Source organism: Octopus bimaculoides, chromosome 9, assembly GCF_046866305.1.
Source record: "Octopus bimaculoides isolate indiv1 chromosome 9, ASM4686630v1, whole genome shotgun sequence".
NCBI classification, from domain to species: domain Eukaryota; kingdom Metazoa; phylum Mollusca; class Cephalopoda; order Octopoda; family Octopodidae; genus Octopus; species Octopus bimaculoides.
Window position 1 is genome coordinate 19,896,837 of NC_142936.1, and position 23,858 is coordinate 19,920,694.

Sequence of the window (23,858 nt, forward strand, 5' to 3'; positions counted from 1 at the left end):
ATAGGCAGAGTCATGTAACACCTAGAGCAGGGGTTCTTAACCATTTTTATCTATAGACCCCTTTGATTACTATTTTTTTTCTGGTGGACCACCGTAGCCATTTAATGTTGAAGGACTAATTTTATATAAATTTCTTTCAACATTCCTATTTTGTTTTTCACACATTAACTTGTGTAGATGTCGGAGAATGAAACCAAGCTGTTTCTTGCAATCCATAAAAATACATACATCTAAAGCAAAATTTTTTCAGTGGTCCTTAAAATACTATTATGGATCCCAAATTTACTATTTTGTTGTGTGGACCCCAAAAAATTTTATATGGAACATCAGGGGCCATATGGACCCTGGTTGAGAACAACTGAGAGTAAATGGATAGATATTTACTCAAAAGTGAACACAAAGGTGCAGGTATGGCTGTGTGTTAAGGTGGGGCCTCAGCATGGCTGCAGTCTAATGAGTGAAACGAGAAATAATAAATAAAAATATTGATCATCTACATTTTACTTGTTTCGGTCATTGGACTGCAACAAAGCGACCCCAGTACATTTCTTAAAGGCTGGTATTTATTCTATTGGTCTCTCTTACTGAACCACTACGTTGTGGAGATGTAAACAAACCAATACCAGCTGCCAAGTGGTGGTGGGGGCAAACACAAAGCTTTGGGATTGGATTTGGTGGATAGAAATTGAAAGAAGCCAGTTGTATATATGTGTGTGTGTGTGTGTGTGTGTATGTATATGTATATATGTGTGTGTCTGTGTTTGTTCTCCACCACTGCTTGACAACCAGTGTTGGTATGTTTATGCCCTCCAACTTAGTGGTTCAGCAAAAGAGACCAATAAAATAAGTGCCAAGCTTAAAAAAAGTACTGGAGTTGATCCGTTCAACTAAAATTCTTCAAGGTGGTGCTCCAGCATGGCCGTAGTCTGATGACTGAAACAACTAAAAGATACATAATTTTAGCAAACCCCAAAGACATGAGGGTCTAAGGCTTTTCTGTTTTATCTATACCCATTTCCTACCCAATTTACTCTTGCGAAAAGTGAAGTTGTTAAACTAGAACCAGTTGGATGGACTGTACCTTTCATTTAAAAGCCAAACCTTGTCACACACATTGTCATAATTAATCAGACAGGAGATTACGTTAAACGGTACAAATATTTGTGGAATATTCAACTACATACTATAAGGTAGTTCTGATAATTAAACAACTGAAAGTTCGCCCAAAAGGGACGCAAAGTCCATTCCTATGCTCAGCAAATGAATAGGTATATGTACACAATTGTGCCTCATCGACTTGGTTTCTTAACTTTCAGAAAAATGGATACTTTTTTAATGAAATTTTCTACAAGTACCTTTTAGATGGTGTAAATTCCGATATCAGAATTTGATGTGGAAAGAAATTTCAAAATTTCAAGTTTCATTTTGTAAATCTGTCTGTGACACTTTTTCCCCCTTCCCACATCCTAGATGCTGAGGTAAATGGGAGGGTCACTGTTTCCGTAGCTGAACGGAACAAAATCCTTAAGTATCGGGACCTGGTATCGAACTACCTCTTCCCACCTGTGGCGTTTGAGACGTTTGGAGGAACTGCGTCACTAACCGCGAAGTTCTTGTCATCGTTGGCAGCTCGTCTCACCGAGGTGTCAGGTGATGCCCGTGAGGGCGCTTGGCTTTTCCAACGCCTTAGCCTCGCCATCGCAATGCTTCAGTAGGTTCCGTTGAACCTTTTGGTGTGCGACTGACGGAAGCACTTGGTCCTGCATTGATGTTTTTCTTTTTTTTCTTCTTTTCTTTGACTCTCTTTTATAAATACTATATTGGATAAAGTATTATCTCACATATGTGATATGAACCAATATGTATGTGTGAGCAACCACCAACTTTTTCTTCACAATGAATTCCGATGTAACCGTAATCTACACCATCTGAAGGGTATTTGTAGGAAGTTTTATTAAAAGATACTTATTTTTCTGAAAGTTATGAAGAAACAAAACCGTGGTGGGGGGCACACTTGTGTAGGTATGCCAACAAATAATCTAATGTAATGTGACAGAATTGAACGAGTTGATTTTTAGAATCATTTACCTTAATGTTAACATTCCATTCCTTCTTATTTATATATTTTCTTCTTACATAAAAACGGATTATTTAACAAAACATACAAATAATTTAGCTTTCACTGAATTTAACTTGAATCTAAACCTCATTAAATAGAATATATTTTAAAGATTATGCATAATTGATATCTTCACATCCCCCCACCAAAAAAAAATTAAGTATTCCGCCGAAACTGTATTAATAATTTTGTGTTAGTCCTAATCTTATGGTTGGTAAAAGTTTTTCTATAAACTTATCTATATCGACATTTTTCAAAGAAAATACTTGTGTACACATATTACATAACACACACACACTTGCGCAAATAAAAATACATACTTACAGACTCGCATGTCTAGCGATTTAACTTGCATACAAACAATTCATAAATTAAAACGAGATAAATGATATATGTCTACAATACTTAGAAAAAAAGTTATTTTTCTTTCTTGTCTATTGTTAATTTGCAATTTGTAAATTGAGGTGCTTCCCGCCCCCATCAACTCGAAGCGGGCACCAATCAACAAGTAAATCTAATTTATGTGACAAGTTGCGGCTTCCATAGACACTAATTCACGGTCGTTTTGTTACACACACACGCGCACACACTCACAGACACACATATATGTATATGTATGTTTCTGTGTGTATGTGTATTTATCTCCCTTTAGGATTCTTGCTATAACTGCAAGATACCAAAACAACCTAAATTTTAGTTTGAAAACACAAATACACACGCACGCACATACATACACACACACACATACATACGCACATACATACACACATACATACCCAGACTGCACCCACTACACACCCACACTCATACAGACACGCGTACATTCCCACATACATTATACATATATATATATATATATATATATATATGTATATGTGACACATGTACCCACACCACACACGTATGTTTTATTGATACAATCTTACATTCGATCGTTATTTGTTGTGGTTCAACCGGTGATACTATATTTCTTGCACACCTCCATCTCGTTTACTCTCATCAATTTATATTCATCGGGATTCTTTTTCTACGGTGAAAGTTAAACCGTAGGAGGACTTGACCCCCTCTCACACACAAACACAAACAAACTGAGACAGCATGCTCGTAAGTAAAACACCTTTGCATGAAATTTAATTATTACTTGTCATTATTTTTATTTTTTTATTTTTTTTATAAAAGCTAATCTTAAAAGTCGGAAATCAGTTCATATTTAATCCTGAAATCATGAAGTAAAAGCACGATCGTTTGCAATGGTGCTGAAAAAGCCAAAATACAACTTTTATATCGGTTAACCATTATGTTTACACCGACAAACCATCACATTTTCACATCAGCATCATTCTGATTATATATATATATATATATATATATATATATATATATATATATATATATAATCATTTTGATTTCTGTTATCTAATATCTGACTGATTTTGTTATAGCTTTATCATGTCTTTCTTTTCGTCACATTCCTCTAATGGATTTCTCGGTCGCATCTTTCAGTGTTAACATCTCCCTTTTACTGTCTATGTCATATCTCTGACATATATGTTTTATATATATATATATGTATGTCAATTATTTGTCCATTATTTATCGTTTTAATTTCTCCCTGTCTTACTTTTCTCCAGGACTTTCCTCTCTTTTCTCGCTTCATTTCCAACTTTTAATAATTTCATACGGGAAAGCTTACTGCATTAGTTAATGTTGAACTTCTCTATCTAAACTATACACTTACAGACCTGTGCAGATACTCTTTTACTAGTTTTCAGCCAGTAGGCTGGGCCATGCTGGGACAGGCTGATAAATACATTGATGGATAGAAAGAATGTGAGATATGAATAAATACTAACTTAGCGTTCACTAGTTAGGATGTATGAGTCTGTCTTTGGAATGGTAGCTGACATTTAATCCCAGTACGCGACAATACTAATATGTAAATGGATTAGTTGACACATACATACAAACTCACCCATATTAACATGTGTATAGAAAGAGTGAGCGAGGGACAGATGTATATAAAGAAAATTAACTGTCAAATGGATAGATGGACGGATGCATGCATGGATGGATAGCTAAATAGCCAGATGGATGGATGGATAAATAGCTAGATGGATGGGTAGCTAACTACCTAGATGGACAGAAAGATAGAAAGTTAAATGGATGGATGGCTAGATAGATAGATAGACAGACAAACAATTGACACGTATAGTTTTTCTCAACTGTTATGAGATGACAGTTTTCGAAGGCGCCTCTTCGCGATCGTTTAATATGCTAAAGACAGTAGCTAACATCTACAGATCACACTCAGCTGTCTTGGAAAATGGTAAGGACATACCAAATAATGTAATACAAAGCACACCCCTAAAAGGACGGGATGGTCATAGCTAGAATGCTTTTGATCATAGGTCTGCTCGACCAGGGTTTACTTGCGGTTAAACAACAGTAACAAACATAAATAACAACATCCATCTTCACAATGCATCCATTCAGAATATCAACAGATAACAGTAGATTCATTTAATCAGTGTTATATTTAATTTCAGACAGTAGTGAAGGAGCGGGGTGGATCGTAAATTGTCATTTTTTTTAAAACCCCAGGTCAGCCACAATCGAGCAGACCTATGAACAATTGCATTCCAGCTGTGACCATTTCTCTTTTTCTATGTGTAGGGAGGGAATCTAGGGTCACATTATTCAACGCATGTTTATTTCTTTTTCTAAGGCAGTATAATGTAATTCGTGGGAGATTTAACTGCCATTTGTAAGAGGTCGAACGACTACGTAAGAGGCTGTCTCGTTGGCTCGTGAAAATAGTTGTGTGCTGCACTGGTGGCATCTAGCTCCCTACTGTTTAAAATTCACCAGGGTCAACAAAAGGAGAAGCCTATACGCAATTACTACAGCTAGAAATAGGTAAATCTGCCTCAAATCACACTACATCATATTAAAAAAAAACAAGTAGATGTATGTAGTTTTGACCAGATACACTAGTATGTTAGAATAAATGATGAGATGGTCACGACTGGAGCACCTCCGATCACATGTCTACTAGATTGAGATAACAAAATAGCTATAATTCCTCCGCCAAAAATAAATTTCATGTGTTATAAGAAAACGTTGTTGATAACGGGTTCCTTACGCGGCGCCTTTAGTAAAGAATAAAGCACAACTGTCAACCGACCTCAAACTACCCTTATAATAAATCCGCGGAGGATTCCTGTTTCAACGAGACTTTTACTATTAGACACCCTTTTCTTTGCAGTAGAGTTGATGAGAGCCGAGTACGTATTTCGGTCTCTATCTCTGATGGAAATCATTTTACACGAGGCGCCGGTCAAGCTTTTAAAACCTAAACCTTGCCCAGTCTTCTTTTCTAACCCCTTTAAATTCGAAGTCTTTTGTCTTATGTAAAGAATATATGTGTGCCCATTCTATGTATTTATTTGATCCGAGTTTTCGGTTCTTTATGTATGTTTCTTTTACTTTTTAATTATTATAAATCTTCCACTGAGGAGGGAGCCGGTTTCCAATAAAGATACAAGGCTCCATCTTTGGGATGTAGTTAACACAGACAAATTTGTATGTATGTATGTATGTATGTATGCATGCATGCATGTATGTATGTATGTATGTACGTATGCATGTATGTATGTATATGTTACTGTGTCAACCAAACTGTTATACACTGTTGGTCACATTACACTTTCAATTCTTTCGTGATTTTACCGTTCTTTTCTATCTTATTATGCAATATATATTGCATAACGCCCTTCATTCCACCCCCACACCCGTTTACATATAAGTACATATATGTTTACCCATACACGTTTCGAAATCCTCCCCATCCCTCTTTGTAACACGTTTTGTATACCTTAATAACCGTGGGGGCAACAGCACTATTGATGTTCGACAACGGTAAAACTTTCGTCGAAATGAGTATGGAATCGTTTTAAACTCCTACTCTCATGTAATTTCACTTAAGGTCACTCATGTCTTTACCTCTTTTTACTCACCTTAGAATATGGAATCAGATGCTTTATACCTTAGAAACTTTTAATTATACTGTAATATAATTATTATCGGTTTGAGTGCTGTTCCTGGTATTGAACTTAGAAACTGTTTTAGCTCTTAAACGGAATAACAGTCGATGTATCAACAATCTGTAAATAAAAACTTGTCGGTTTTATTTCGTCTGGTCAAAACAACTGCTTATGGGTCCAGATATTAAGTTTATAAGCCTCTTAACAAGCTAGATGTTAGTACTAACCAGACTTTGGTACTGTTTTGTGAAAGGAATCTACTTAGATCTAACAGCATAATCGCCTATTGTCTTCCTTTGACGGGTGGATGGAATCGGGTTGCAAAACTTAATCGTTTTTACCTAAAAATCATATTTAAATACTCATTTCTTCAGTTTTTAAACCCCAGGCCAGCCACAATCGAAGGTTTTCATTATATTACATAGTAATTATTAATTGAATTAAATGAGAATTAACATCGATTACATATTTGATTACTTAAACAGTTAATTATTTCGACACCTAAATGCTCCCATATGTTAAAACAATCGTTCTTCAAAGCTAATTAATACTTTTCTGCATTGTATAGTATTATTTATATGGCTTTTGTTTGTAGGAAGTTTTGCAGATGTTATTTAACTTACAAAATGTAACTAGCAGACGGTTGAACAGTATGTGCTCTGTGCTGTATGTTGCGGTTGAGGAAAAAAATATTTTGGTCAGAATTGGAAGACTTTCTCAATAACTTTTCTTTTTGTGTGTGGGTGCGTGTTTTAATGATATCTATCTATCTATCTATCTATCTATCTATCTATCTATCTATCTATCTATCTATTTACACATACACACACATAAACATATGTATGTTTATGTATATATATGTATATGTAAGTACATATATATGTGTGTATGTATATATGTATATATACATATGAATATGTATCTATGTATATATATATGTATACGTATTCTTTTATTCTTTTACTTGTTTCAGTCATTTGACTGTGGCCATGCTGGAGCACCATGTATATATATGTATGTGTGTGTGTGTGTGTATATATGTCTGTGTGTGTGTATATGTGTGTGTGTGTATTTGTATGTATATGTATATATGTTTATTTGTATGTATATGTATATGTGTTTGTATAAGTATTTGTATGTATGTGTATATATATATGTATGTATCATCATCATCATTTAACGTCCGCTTTCCATGCTAGCATGGGTTGGACAATTTGACTGAGGACTGGTGAAACCAGATGGCAACACCAGGCTCCAATCTGATTTGGCAGAGTTTCTACAGCTGGATGCCCTTCCTTACGCCAACCACTCAGAGAGTGTAGTGGGTGCTTTTACGTGTCACCCGCACGAAGGCCAGTCAGGTGGTACTGGCAACGGCCACGCTCAAAATGGTGTATTTTATGTGCCACCCGCACAAGAGCCAGTCCAGCGGCACTGGCAACGATCTCACTCGAAAATCCTACGAAGGCCAGTCAGGCGGTACTGGCAACAGCCACGCTCAAAATGGTGTATTTTATGTGCCACCTGCACCAGAGCCAGTCCAGGGGCACTGGCAACGATCTTGCTTGAAAATCCTACGAAGGCCAGTCAGGCGGTACTGGCAATGGCCACGCTCAAAATGGTGTATTTTATGTGTCACCCACACAAGAGCCAGTCCAGGGGCACTGGCAACGATCTCGCTTGGAAATCCTTACACATGTCACGAGCACAAGTGCCAGAAAGGCGACGCTGGGTACAGGTGCTATCCCGATTTCGCTTTCGCTTGCCCCGAAGCATGCTTCCCAACCACATGGTTTGGGGTTCAGTCCCACTGCATAGCACCTTGGGCAAGTGCCTTCTACTATAGCCACAAATCAACCAAAGCCTTATTAGTGGATTTGGTAGACAAAAACTGAAAGAAGCCCCTTGTATATATGTGTATACATATCTATGTGTGTGTGTCTTAGTGTTTGTGCTTGTTCCACTACCACCGCCACTTGACACTCGGTGTTGGTGTGTGTATGTCCCCATAACTTAGCAGTTTGGCAAAAGATATTGATAGAGTAAGCATTTAAAAAATAAGCAGTGAGGTTGATACATTCAAAGAAAAATTCTTCAAAGCAGTGCTTCATCATGGCCAGTCTAATAACTGAAACAAGTAAAAGATAAAAAAATATATATATATCTGTTCTATATTTAAGAGATGAGGAATTATGTACATTATTTACATTATTTACAATTGATGGACATTTGTCCTCATCTTGTTTGTTGTTAACACAACGTTTCGGCTGATATACCCTCCAGCCTTCATCAGGTGTCTTGGGGAAATTTTGAACCTGGGTTCTCATTCGTAAGGTTTTTTTTTTGGTGTTATTATTATTATTATTATTAAGGTAACTGACTGGAATCGAACTTGGAATCTTGGGGTTAGTAGCCTGCGCTCTTAACCACTACGCCATATGATGAGGACAAATATCCGTCAAATATAAATAATGTATATATATATATTAATGTGTATATATATATATATATGTATGTATGTATGTATGTATGTATGTATGTATGTATATATATGTATGTGTGTGTGTATAGGCAGAGTTACGGATTAAGCACACAACTTAACCGGCTTGTATATAGATACACACTTGCACACACACACATGCATATATGTATGTGCATATGTTTATATGTGTGTGTGTATACACACATGCACATAAAAGTGTACACAGCACTCAATACATTTAGAGTATATATTTGTAGATTAACAGTTAATGTTTCTCATAGTCTTTTACTCAGTTTTATAAGTTTTACAAGCATGTGTCTCATTGTTGAGACGGACATCTGAATGATTAAGACAGTTATCCAACCAATTAAATGCACACTTATGTGCATTTCAAAGCACTAAGCCAATGGCTGTGTGAATCCGTTAACTAACTTACTAATCGATAAATATACAGGTATCCTGGACTTAATAGTCTTAAGCAGAAAATCTTCAAAGATATTTGACATCCATAGCTGTGTAGTTAAAAAGCTTGCTTGCCAACCATGTGATCTTGGGTTCAGTCTCACTGTGTGGTATCTTGGGCAACTGTTGTCTTCTGCTATAGTCCTGGGCTGACCAAAGCCTTGTAAGTGGATTTGGTTGATGGAAACTGAAAGAAGCCCATTGCATATATATATATATATATATATATATATATATATATATATATATATATATATATATATATATCCTGTGTATGCCTTTAAACTGCACTCAGTAGTGGGCTCTGGTTCAGGGTTTTAAGGAGTGTGGAACCATCTCTTAGCCACTACTGTTCCCAGGTCTACTATGACCCGGAGTAGTAGCACCTGTTAGGGTCCCAGCTAAGGGTTAACTAGCATATGAGTGCTGGGATATAGAAAACCTGGGGTTGGTGTCCGAGGGCACAGAAACCTATTGGGAGTGAGGGACCCCTGGTTTTTGTTAAGGTATCTCTGTAGGAGGAGGCTAACTCATATACAGAACTCACTGCTCTACTCAGCTGGGTGTCTGCTATATCTAAAAGGTAGAGCAACCACATAAAGGCTTCCTCACTGGTTGGTTTATTTTCACATGGGTGCATGATTCCATCTGCATTGTTGTATATTTCATCTGTATCAATTAAGTAAAGGTGCATTGCTCTGTTTATCTCTGTCACCACCCGGCACATGGCTGCTTTAGTGAAGTTTATTCTGTTGTAAGCATTTGGACTAGGTCTTCTGTCTTTCTCCTATAAGTCTTGGAGGCACTGAAAAGGATCATGGACACTGCCCTTCCTCTTATGCCTAAACAAATGCTGTGGTGATACAATTGTGATATTAATGATGGCATCACAACATAACACATCTAATTCTAGATCTAGGACAAACCTTACTCATAGTGTTCTATATGATGATGACTGCAATCTGTTTCTCCATTATGTGCCAGTAACTAACTATTTGTATTTTGTTTAGCCCTAGTTCAACCTTAGTCCAGTAGAGTTAAACTCAAAAGCATTTCAGCTGTGATCATCCTGTTATTTTTGTTTGTTTTTTTCTGAGAGACATTGTGTCTTAGAAGTATTAATCAAAGCACACTATCTAATGCGCTTTTTGATTCTTCAAACAGCAGGGTGTGATGAGAGGAGGTCAAGACTCCTTGTTGGTTTGATTGGGCCATTTGTAGGCAATTTTCTATTGTTGTTTTCTGTTCTAGCTAAACACTGGAAATACAGCCAGCACCACAGAGTGATAGCTTGTCATGTATGTGTCAGCTATCGTTTGTTTAAGAGCTAAAATAAAACATGCAGCTAAGCTGAGAGTCAGTAGCTAAGGAACACTGGCATCTGCATTTATCTTTGAATTTTCATGTCTAACTGGTGGACAGCTGGATAAGTGAGCAAATGCTTCATTTAAACATGCCAGCAGACACGATTGCAACAATGTTATTACTCTAAGAGCTTCCATATACAAGTATCAAGCTGCTGATTGGTCATACTAATGTCAAATCTTTACTAGAGCACCACTACAGCATGGGTTATGAATAGATAAACATATAGACACATTTCTGTGTATATTTAGTTATAATGTGTGTTGTGTTGTATTCTAGTAAAGTTTTCACACAAGTATGGGCTTTGTGAAATCTTTATTCGAGCACCAGTAAAGCATTGTTAAAGGACTCCATAGGTGTCACTTCATGCTGTAAAATTATGCCCACCAAGGCCTTTTTGGTGGCTTCCAGAATGGAGATCAAACCAGCTGGTTTCATTGTTACAGCTCACTCTGAAAATTTCTCTTGCAGACTAATTTTGTTGCAGTTTTCATGTGAAAAAATACGAATTCTGTGCAATGTGTGTGTGTTTGTATTTACATTAACTTGATAATTCACACCATTGCTATTCTGACTTTCCCACCTATCAGCATTTGTTCAAATGATAAAGTGTAAACAAAAGGTGAATCATATGCTTTGAATATTTTTCTCTCATTTGTTCATCCAACTGCAAGCATCAACATCTATAAATATGTACCTAACACTTACCTATGGCCCAAAACAACCTTTTGAATTTCTTTATATATTTACTTGCAAAATTATGTTGTTTATGGATAGCCTTTGACTTTTATAGTCCAAGGGCTTTTCAACTGAATATTTACACACTATTTTTTTATTGCTTTATCTGCTTTGGGTTCCACTGTTAAAAAAATGATTTATTTCATGTCTCTCAAAGTTTCTAAATTCATTTGACATAAACAATGTACGTATGTATGATTTTTCTTTGAATTTCCTTTAAATTCTTGAGAGAGTTCAAGGTAGTTGCTAAGAGTGTCCAGTGTTTGTAAATATGTGGTTGAGTTCATGTGTTGATAGAACTGTCAATGCATACACCCAAGTGTGTGCATCTATTCACATAAGAATCTCAGATGGAGAATATTTTTGGAATGTCTTACAAATCATCACTGTACCACTAATAGAGAATCCATGTCAATCTTTTTTGCTCTTTCTTTGTGAAACTGAGTATTTCTAGGTTTTTGTGCAAATTTGTCAGTACATTACTTAATCATAGGTACAAATGAGAATCCATAGTCAGGGTGTAAAAGCTGTAAGTTACATGTTAATTCACCATGAATGTTCTCTTTTCCCTGGGCTTTTGATTGTAAATTCACATCTACTGAGTAGCTGACCTCTACAACAGTGCATGACTTTTGTTCCCTGTCCCACAGAACAATATCAGGTCTGTTATGTTTGCACTGAATTGATGTTTTTATTGGGATGTTCCATCAGTATGTATGAATGTATGTATGTATGTATGTCCTGGCTATGACTTTAAACTGCATCTGGTAGTGGGGCCCTGGTATAGGAGTTCTAAGATTTTGAGAAGTGTGGAACCACCACTTAGCTACTACTATTTCCATTTTTACTGTGACTTGGAGTAGTAGCATCTGTTAGGGTTCCAGTTATGGGTTAATTAGCATGTGAACCACTGGGAATAAAGGATCCCTAGTTCTTGTTAGAACTTCCTTCTTGGAGAAAGTAAATTTGTATAAAAATCCTGAAGTGCACTTGGTTTCTGGTTGTCTCAGCCTCTGTTTTGTCGTTGGTCATTGTATTGAATAAAATCAAAGACGAAAATGACAGAAGCATTTGCATATAAGTAGCCTATTTCACACCATTCTCTGGCAGAGCTCTAAATAATCTCTCAGAGAACTCTAGAGTTCTGGGGTATCTCAGTAGGGAAATGCTGATTGTATTGAAAAATGGGTTCAATACTGTGCAACACTTCAAAATAAATTCATGTACAGGACTTCTTGGACTCTTGGAACATTTGCATGGACTTACTAAGTTTAGGAAGTAGTCTTGGTCACAAGCTGTCTTCACAATATATGTATGTGTGTGTGTGTGTGTGTGTGTGTGTGTGTGTGTGTGTGTGTGTGTGTGTGCATATGTGTATGTAGATGAAGTATGGATGAATGGTTAAAAAAAAGTTTGCTTCTCTGTCACAAGGTCCAGGGTTGAATCTCAGTGCAAGGTATGTTGGGTTTGTGTCTTTTCTGCAGCCTTGGCTTGCAAGTGAATGTGATTAACAGACTCCAAAGAGACTGGTGTTAGTCTACACCAGCAAGACTTGTATTATTTAGTAAAATCAATAAAACTTGCAAGTGAAACTGAGTAGACAGAAACTGTGTGGACGCCCAGCAGATGGATTGTACCAGTTCAGCTTTGTTTCACTGGTTTACCATCAGTCTGCCTGAGAATTACTTTAAGGGTACTTACAATGTCTTCCAACTTTTCAACTCTTTAGGAACATTTGAAATGCAGTCTACTACTGAGGGAATCCCGATATAAAACTTAATTTATTTTTATTTCTCTTCCATAAGGTTAAATATCATAAGAGATTAAAGAAATAATAAAACTCTTTTTGAAATATTTACCTGTGCTAAATCCATCAGACACCACAAAGAAGGTCAAAAAATTTCAGCTTAACCAAGACCTTTTTGTTATTATAGTTCTGATGAAATATACTGCTTTTATTTCAATTAATTATGGAAATAATGCTGTAACAGGATGGCAAAAAGTAAGGACGCTTTTACCTTGAGATGAAATCTGAACGGAGTATCCAGGTTTGCTTCACAAGAATCAGCAGAACTCTTTGGTTATACCTACATGTGTACAGTACCCCAATTTCTGGTCAGAAACTACTCTCCCTAGGAGATCCATTCCACATGTCTGTTCCCCTTCATGTCCTGGTGAAGAAAGAGGCTGTTCAAATGCCCTGCTTTTTGATGTGATATCACTTCCCCTTGCTTCTGGGTCCTGGTGACACTCTTCCTCTCTTGCTTCTGATTCTGATGTCTCCCTTCCTCCACAAAGGCAACATTTAGTAAAATAACTGTAACCATTAAGCTGGTATTTGGAATATAGATTAAGCCAAAACTTTAAAACGGAAAGTTTGTGTCTTAAAACCAAAAGTGGTCTCAGGCAGCTTGATATCAAAAGGGTTGAGATAATTTTCCTAGAAAGAATGTTGCATTACATACTGATGCACAGATAGATTATATGATGAAATATTATAAAATTCTAAATAAAATCAAAGACGAAAATGACAGAAGCATTTGCATATAAGTAGCCTATTTCATACCATTCTCTGGCAGAGCTCTAAATAATCTCTCAGAGAACTCTAGAGTTCTGGGGTATCTCAGTAGGGAAATGTTGAGTATATGTCTCTGTGGAACAATAAATCACATGCTAATTCAATGAGCTTTGTAGTTCAGTTAATCAAACAGAAATTTTGACCAACATCTATTTATGCATATATATTATAAACTTAGATATGTTGGCCAAAAATTGACTCAGACCTTGTCTCACTTCATAACACTACTTGATATATATATATATATATATATGTGTGTGTGTGTGTGTGTGTGTGTGTGTGTCTCCTTACTCAAATCATACTTTATATCTTTCATTAAATCTATTATTATTTTTATCATCACAGATGGTCAATTGAAAGTGTACCATTTAACCAATAGCTACCTATATTCAAATTTTCCTATGATTATAAAATGATTTAATTTGTATTAGTATTTTTGGAAGCAATAAATGCATTTTGCAATTGAGGTGGCTTAATTAGTGCTAATTATGTGCCATCTGTGCAAATAATCATATCTGGATTTGAAATTAAAAGGGAGAAATATTTAAAGAATGTAAGCCTTTGTTGACAGCATAGAAAGTTTGTTACTGTATGTAAAGAAGCAGTGACAAGAGCAGGCCCTTAATGAAGGCAGCAGTCTGTTGCTTAATATTAATACAAAGAAAATAAATATAAACTTAGAAGTATTCATGCGTGAATAAAAAGAACTATAACCACTTTGGTATGTTTGCCTAATTGAGAAATTTTTGATGACCTCCTGATTGGATTGAAGTGCTACAAGTAGCTGGTGAGCAAATATGGCATGGCAACATGTATCACCCTTTTGTTAATTGTTATAAGTGCCTGTGTACAGTCACAAGGAGACATAGACACTTGAACCCTTCACACTCTTGACCCAGTGGTACATCTTGGATGTGACAGCTGGCAGGAGAGAGTGTGAGGGATGGCTGCACTAGCACCTAGTTGGTACTTATGGCTGAATAGAGAAAAGGACGGTGGAAAGGAATGCGGAAAGAAGTGCCTTGCTCAAAGACAATGTGCTGACTAGTCCAGGAATTGAACTTACCACCTTGTGATGGAATTGAACCAAGTATCCTAATCACTAGACCATGCACCTTCACAGCAAAGTGTAGATGAGACAGAATCAGACAAAAGTAGATGTAAAACATGTAAGATAGCAGTTGAGTAATCTTAGTTGATCCAAGTTTAACTCACTATATTACATATCTGAGATCCTACCATATTTATTATTTTTTTTTGTATGCAGAACATTCTGAAGTGTTTCCCTCATATGGTTGCTGTTTAATCATAATTAATGTCACTACACCCACTATATTTATTTTGTGTGTTGATCACTCTAGGAAGTGCATCAAGCTATAGAAACCATGCCAAAGCAGACATTAGATCTCGACATAGTCCTCCAAGTTGTTAGATCCAATTGGACTGTCCAACCCATAGCAGCATATAAGACAGGTTTTAAATGATGATGATGAAGTCTTGCCAACTGAATAGGATAGACTTTGCTAAGGAGACTTAATAAGACCGAAACATATCTGTTACTTTTGCCACTTGACTTTAAAGATCAGATCCTCCAATCTACATTGACTATATTGTCCCAATATTTTAATCAACAGACCTTACTGCAGTTATCTCCCTTGTTTTTAGATTTTAAATGTCTTTAGAGGGAGTTTACTAATTTCCTGAGTTTATCAAAGCTTTCTTTTAACATGCTGCAATTATACTTGTGAAATCCTTCTGTATTTCTATTTAGTATGCAGGATGTTCCTTCAAGATATTTTCTGTCAACCATATTATTGATGTTCCTAATTTCATGAATGGAATGATGGAAGTCAGCTAGAGAGAAATTATTTTGCATCTCCGTTGAAACCATATCTAGAACTTCAGTTGATAACAGCAATTTATAGGAATAATGTTAAATGGTGCTTACTATGTGAATGTACTGTTTGATAAAGAATATGAATATATATATATATATCAATTGTCTGCACACAAAATTGTCTGATAAACAACCTTTCATATGAGAATTTTGCTACGTTGATAACAGGTACAATATTTTTACCAAATATTTGGTAGAGATCTAAATATACAAATAGATATATATATATATATATGTTAGTTTTTGTGTTTGATCTTTTCTGACAAAACATGAGAGTTACTGGAATAAAGCTAATAGCCATTGCTTTTAAGTATTCTAAATATTTACTTTGCTTCCAATCTAATCTTCAGTTTTATGTTGTGCTCATATATTCACTTTTCAAAGTAGGCAAGCATGAAGAAATTGGCATTGTGGTGGTGGTGGTGGTGGTGGTGGTGATGGTGCGGCAATAGTGCAACAGTAGCAGTGGAAGAGAATGATTTGATTTGAAATAAACCAAAATATGAAAGGTAGCAAAGATGAACCCAGCAGGATTTGATCTCAGAACAGTGCAGTCCTGCTTTACATATAAATGTCTTGTTTGGTCTGATATTCCACTATTGCAGCCATCTTATATATCATTAGAGCACACACACACATTCATAGAGACATAGTCGCAAAGAGAAAGAAGGTAGATGTCATGCACAGCAGGTCCATTAGGGCAATAAGCACGATGAATATTTGGCATATTGATTCTCCTAAAAGCGAGGATGAATCCTTAGATGTTGCTGATAGCTTTTGTTACTTAGGTGATCTTATACCAGTGGGCTGGGTGAGCCGTAAGTGTGGTAACCAGAATAAAAATGAGATGGAGAAAAGTTTAAAAGAACTATTAATTCTGTTGGCAACAGAGGGCTCTTCCTTCAAAGTGAAGGCCAGATTGTATAATGTTGGTGTGCAAAGTGCATTGTTGCATGTCAGTATGACACTGATCTTGAATGTGGAGGCAAGCATGCATTACTGGATATGCCATGTTAGTGTGCATGGACAATGAAGTGTAAATGAACTGAGAGAGACGTAGGTATAAAAGGTAGTATGTAAGACAGGAGACTGCACTAGTGTGGTTACAATGATGTGAATGGAGGATGATGGCTGCATAAGTAAGTGCTGAGCACTTAGAATGAATGAATTCTGAGGGAAGACCTGGGATGAGGTGGTAAAATATGACCTCAAGATACTACAATTGATGAAGGAGACAACAGAGGACCATACAACCTCCTGACAATAATCTGTCCTTTTCCCTTCCCCTTTCCATTTTACTTTATCTCTTCCATTATTCCTCCTTGATACTGTCTCCTTTGTTACTTTCTGCACTACTACCTTCTTATAATAAATCTGTTCCTCTTGATATACTTTAACTTCTCAACTAAAGTCTCTTCTATTATTTCAATGGTGGGGGCTTATTAGCTTTGCTAGTTACAAGGTGACCACACTAGTGCTGGTGCTTCAGAAAAATGCACCTGATACGCTCTGTAGAGGGGTTTAGAAAATTGAGGCAGAAATAATGCAGGGTTAAGAGGACTGTTTAGTCTTACCAAGGGTAAGACAACTTCTATAGTTCTGATACCATGAAAAAGATGCACCCAGTACACTCTGTAAAGTGGCTGGTTTAGAAGGGGCATCTAGCCATGGAAACCATACCATGAAGAGGACATTGGTGGAAAACATGATCTGCAGATCTGTTGGATCCTGTCAAACCATCCAGCCCATGCCAGCATAGTAAATGTGTATAAAATGATGATAATGATATTATTGTGCAAATATATCCATACATACAAAGGCTCTGACCTAGTGGTTAGGGTATTGCATGCCGTGTATTTTGTGCTGCTCACCACATGTTACATAAATCTCTCTCCTCAGCCAATGAACCAAACTGCATCTCATTGTGTACTATACTCCCTCTCTCTCACTGCTCCTCAACACTGCTACGTCATATCGCTGTACACTCTGTAAAGTGGTTGGTGTTAGGAAGGGCATCCAGCCATAGAAACCATGCCAAAGCAGACAGAAAAGCTTAGTGCAGTCCTCTAGCTACCTAGCTCCTGTCAAACCATCTAACCCATGCCAGCATGGAAAATGGACGTTAAGAGATGATGATGATTCACATATATACACACATATGTTGGCACGCTCGTGTGCATGCGTGTGTGTGTGAGTGTGTGTGCATATATATATATATATATATATATATATATATATATATAAACACACACACACACACACACAGTTAAGTAATGTTGATTGACAGAGGTTTAAGATAAAGACGTGAACAGGTAAAACTGTTTTTAGACAGAAAACTAAGTTAATAAGAAATAGATAGAAAGATAGATAGATAAAAGAAGAGAGGGAGGGAGAGAATAAAAGAAGGTAAATACTTTTAGCTTTTAAGCTGTCTTCCAGAACATTCTTGAAAGCAGGTAGGGAGGGTAAATGGAAAAAGAATATTATTCACTATTTAAAGCTAATTGAAGGAATTTCTCGTCATAATTAAAAACAAACAAAAGCACAGCAGAGGGAAGGAATAGGAAAGAAATTAAAATAAATCTCAAAGAAAACAAAGCATTTCTAATAACACCTAGAAAACCAACAACAAAAGAAAGCTCGCACAATAGCAGTTTTGACTGACAGAGGAGATGTTATTTATAGCTGTCCAGCTTAAAATAAGAAATAAAAAAAACACGTGCGCACACGCACACATACACACACCTATATTTGTATATGCAAACAAGAAGGTAAGTATTCAATACAAAAGTAGAGTGTAATTATTTACTAATTAATCCCAGTTACTGTTCTGAGTAAAACGAGTGTCATCTCTGATCATGTAACATACACATTCTCACAGGCATAGCTGTGTGGTAAGAAGCTTGCTTCCCAACCACATGATTTCAGTTCCACCACTGCATAGCACCTTCGGCAAGTATCTTCTACTATTGCCTTGGGTCAACTATAATCTTGTGAGTGAACCTGGTAGACAGACTCTGAAAGAAGTCTGTCGTATTCATCGTTGTCATCATCATCATCACCATCACACAACGTTCATTTTCCATGCTGACATGGGCTGGATGGTTTGATCAGAGCTGATAAGGCCAGGGACCACACCAGGCTCCATTGTCTGTTCTGGCATGGTTTCTATGGTTGGATGCCCTTCATAATGCCAACCACTCCACAGAATGTACTGGGTACTTTTTAGTGTGGCACCAGCACCATTGCTTTTAACATGGCACCAGCATGAGTGCTTTTGAAGTGGTGCCAACACCAGTATCAATTTTGCTATGGCAGATGAGTCTTCTTCAGTACAGCAATGCACCAAATATCTTGGTACTTTGTCATCTCATTTGTAAGGTGCAGTGGCTTGAGATTACCCATCAATATTTCATCCCATGTCTTCACGTATATGTCTATGTGTGTGTGTGCACATTTATCCCCCACCACTGCTTGGCAACTGGTGTTGTTTTGTTTACATCCCTGTTACTCAGTGGTTCGGTAAAAGAGTCTGATAAAGTAAGTACTGGGCTTAAAATATTAAATACTGGTGTTGATTTGTTTGACTAAACCCTTTAAGTTGGTGCCCTAGCATAGCTGTAGTCTAATAACTGAAGCGAGAAGAAAAGAGATAAAAAGATACATGTATAAAACGCTCAAGCATACCTATATGGTTAAGAAGTTTGCTTTCTAACCATGTGGTTTCAAGTTCAGTCTCACCGCACAGCACCTTAAGCAAGTGTCTTATACTAAAGCGTTAGGTCAACCAAAGCCTTGTGAGTGTATTTGGTACACTGAAACTGAAAGAAACATGTGTATGTGTGTGTATATATATATATATATATATATATGTATGTATGTATGTATGTATGTATGTATGTATGTATGTGTGTGTGTATGTGCATGTGTATGTATTTGTGTTTGTATCTCCTTTCTTAACATTCCATGACAGTTGTAAATGAGCATCACCATAATATATATCTGGAAGATTGTCGAAATACTTGTCCCAAACTTTGATAGGATATATATATATATATATATATATATATATATGATAGATACTCTGATCTTATGTAGATCTATATGTTATGAAACTAAATCCGTCTGAGTTTGTTCTGGTGTAAGAAATAATTATACCATTTTATGTGACAAACTACTGCAAGAAATAATTATTTAATTGACCTTTTGTATAATTAGTTGACCTTGTGTATAACCAGATGTATCCGTCAATATATATTAGCCTTAATGACATCAGGAGATGGAAAGAAGAATGAAAGTTTGTTGTGTTCATGTTAGACTAAGTGAAGCAGCTGCTGCTATGAACTGAGCTGGGGTTTACTGATTTGGTTCTCTTGAGTTTATCATTTATGCATGCTACAGTGGTTAATGTGGAGGTGCATGACTTAGTGGTTAGGGTGTTGGTCTCATGATTGTAAGATTGTGGTTTCGATTCCTGAACCAGGTGATGCCCTGTATTCTTGAGTAAAACACTTGATTTCACGTTGCCCCAATTCATTCAGCTGATAAAAATGAGTAATCCTGCAATGGACTGACATCCCATCCAGGAGGAATATATATGCCAGAGAAACTGGGAAATCAACCCTGTGCTCCTTACAGAGTAATGAGGACTAGCCACAGTGGTTAATACTTCTAATTACAGAAAAAATCAAATGAAATTAAAGAAAATGTTACAAAAATCCATTAGGAAATATTTGTCATGGAGAATGTGTTTATTATTCATTATCATCAGAATTAATTGACATTTGATAATAAAAATTTTGGCATTTTTCAAACTGGCTTTCATCCATTAGATTCTATGAAGTCCCAACCTTATGGTTCCAGGTTAAGTCCCACTGCATGGCACCTTGGGCATGTGTCTTCTACTATAGCTTCAGGCTGACCAAAGCCTTGTGAGTGAATTTGGTAGACAGAAACTGAAAGTAGCTTGTCATGTATGTGTGTGTATATATATATATACAAGGTGTAGTCAAAAAGTAATATTAAAAAAACCCATCATTTTGATTTAGCTTCCTTCAAAGTATTTGCCTCGGGAGTCTACATACTTCTGCCAGCATTCCTGCCATTGCTGGCAACGTTTCTGGAAATCAATTCTGGGGATACTATAAAGCTGTACCATTGAATTTTGCTTAATGCTTTCTGTTGACTCAAATCTTCTCTCTTTGAGTGTTTTTTTGAGCTTTGGGAATAGCCAAAAGTCACACAGAGCCAAGTCTGGGGAACAGGAAACCTGACGAACAAGTGGTGTGTTTTGCTTGACAAGGAATGCTTGGACAATTTGGGTGCAATGAGTGGGTGTGTTGTCATGGTGGAGTTACCAGTTCTTTGCTACCCACAGGTCGGGTCGTTTTTATAGATGGTCTTCATAGACTATTCCTCGAACCTTTGCAATCGTTTTGCCATTTCTGCTAGTCAATGGTCTGCCACAACATGGCTCACTGTTCACTGACATCTTTAAACCAGTTGTACCACTCCTTTATTTGTGTTTTTTCCATAGCTTCATCTCCAAAGGCCTTCTGGATCTTCTCAATAGTCTGGGTTTGTGTGTCACCAAGAATTTGACACCAAGAATTTGCTCAATGCGCTTAGTCATCTTGATTCAAAAAGAAAATTGCAGAGCACACTCTTCATGTCTGTACTCAATGTGTCACTGTGGGTGAATGGCACAACCTGCAGACACGAAAATTTTTGCACATGCTCAGGAAGGACGTGGCAACCCATGGAGATTTTGCACATGCATTATTATTTTGTGCAAAAAGAATCAAGGTGAGACACTTTTTGACTACACCTTGTATATCTGTGTATGTCTTTGTGTCTGTGTTTGTTACCCACCCACCGCCATCTAATAACCAGTGTTGGTGTGTTTATGTTCCTGTAGCATAGGGGTTTGGCAAAAAAGAGTGATAGAATAAGTATCAGGCTTAAAAAGAAAATAAGTATTGGGATACTCTCTTTACTCTTTAGTCTTTCACTTGTTTCAGTCATTTGACTGCGGCCATGCTGGAGCACCGCCTTTAGTCGAGCAAATCGACCACAGGACTTATTCTTTGTAAGCCTAGTACTTATTCTATTGGTCTCTTTTTGCTGAACCGCTAAGTTACAGGGACGTAAACACACCAGCATCAGATATCAAGCGATGGTGGGGGGACAAACACAGACACACAAACATATACACACAAACACACATACATAAATATATATATATATATGTATATATATATATATATATATATATATATATATATATACACATATATACGACGGGCTTCTTTCAGTTTCCGTCTACCAAATCTACTCACAAGGCTTTGATCGGCCCGAGGTTATAGTAGAAGACACTTGCCCAAGGTGCCACGCAGTGGGAATGAACCCGGAACCATGTGGTTGGTAAGCAAGCTACTTACCACACAGCCACTCCTAAGTCTATTGATATAATTTACTATAACTTTGAAAACAAAAAATATCCTAATATAAAAGATAAATCCTATAAAAGATAAAAGATAAAAAGATAAAAGATAAATCCTATTCTAGGAATAACAGCCAAATCTTCAAGTCACATGCTACTGTTTTTCAAAAAATGAGGGACACATTCAATAAGATAGTCTTTAGATTTAGACACCAAAAAAATACCCCCCCCCCCCCCAAAAAAAAATCAAAACAGAAATATCATGGTTGGAATGTTTTTGATCATTAGTCTGCTCAATTGGGAACTGATCTAGGGTTGAATAATAAAAACAACTGTTAAAATGAGGCTAACCTAAAATAATCAAGTGTATGTGTAAGTCGTGTGTGTCTATTCATATATAAGTTATTTAATCTTGTGTGATGACTGAACAAGTAACTAGGATAAAATGACAACAGTGACGAACGACAAAGATAGCTTAATGAGTAGGTATGACTACAGAAATATTATATCAATAACTATCAACTGGACAACCCACCTTTAATGACCAGTTCTTAATTGTAATCTTAATTATCACTAAGAAAGATTAGGAGGGAATTTTACTAATACCTAAAGGAAAAAAAAACAAAAGCAAACTATATACATATAAACATATAGCCTATGGTAGATAATACATAGCCTATAGTAAAAATGTGTGCATATATGTATGTCTATCTGTATGTATGTATGTATGTATATCTGTCTGTCTACCTAAATTATATATATGTATATATATATATATATATATATATATATATACACACGTAAAATATATAGGGTGGTGAGTTTTTTTAGAAATTTCACTTCCAGTGGCCTAGCATATATAAAAAGTCAATAGGCAATATATTCTCAATATAAAATACTGTACATTTAAATACAAGAGAAAACTGCCTTCAACAGGCAGTTTTTACACGCTAGAAGTAGTCAAAACGACCAAACCCACATTTAAGAGCAATCTTCAAAATGTACACTATTTTATTTACCAAATTCAATCACAAAGCTTCGGTTGGCCTGGGGCTATAACAGAACACACTTGCCCAAGGTGCCACGCGGTGGGACTGAACCCGAAACCATGTAGCTGGGAAGTAAGCTTCCTAACCACACAGCCATGCCCGCACCCACATATACATATATATATATATATATACTTTAACCATGATCATGTGGACGATGTATGTATGTATGTATGTATGTATCTACACACACACACACACACACACACACTCACTTTCATTAACCATAACCTTTTGGTCTGAGGGTGCATGGTCTAATAGTTAGGGTGTTGCACTCATGATTATGAGTTCATGGTTTCATTTCCTAGACAGGGTGGTGCATTGTGTTCTTGAGCAAAACACTTCGGCTCATGTTTCTCTGTGATCACTTCGACATCTGGTGTGTGGTACATCATGCACCTGTTTGGGCAATGTTGATTGAAGGAGGGAAGTGAGCTAATGTATAGCACATTCATTTGATCACTATAAACAGATCATTTATACAGGTCATTTGGCTAAAGCTGAACACTCATATGTCGTCTTTGACAAGAGAGTCCATCATATATATATTTTCATTAACCATAACCATGTGGTCTTTATATATATACTAGCAGAAATACCCGGCGTTGCCCGGGTTAAAGAGAATAATGAAATCTAAAAACGCTGTCTAGACTACGCATCATCTTTATATATAGAGATGTATA

General features: G+C 36.5%; 1 protein-coding gene across 3 annotated transcripts in view; it reads left to right on the forward strand.

The window, feature by feature from the left end:
* LOC106876194 (uncharacterized) overlaps positions 1-23,858 on the forward strand; it is a 149,952-nt gene that overhangs the window by 11,858 nt on the left and 114,236 nt on the right. Inside the window, exons 1-2 of one of the 3 annotated variants that reach the window (XM_089357233.1) lie at positions 2,932-3,223; positions 21,221-21,489. The exons of 1 other annotated variant lie outside the window; for it this stretch is intronic. In XM_089357233.1, coding sequence (XP_089213359.1) covers positions 21,418-21,489 — 72 coding nt within the window. In that variant the 5' untranslated portion in view covers positions 2,932-3,223; positions 21,221-21,417. Of the gene's footprint in view, positions 1-2,931; positions 3,224-21,220; positions 21,490-23,858 lie in introns of those variants that run through there. One more of the 3 variants, XM_089357236.1, reaches the window with a different exon arrangement.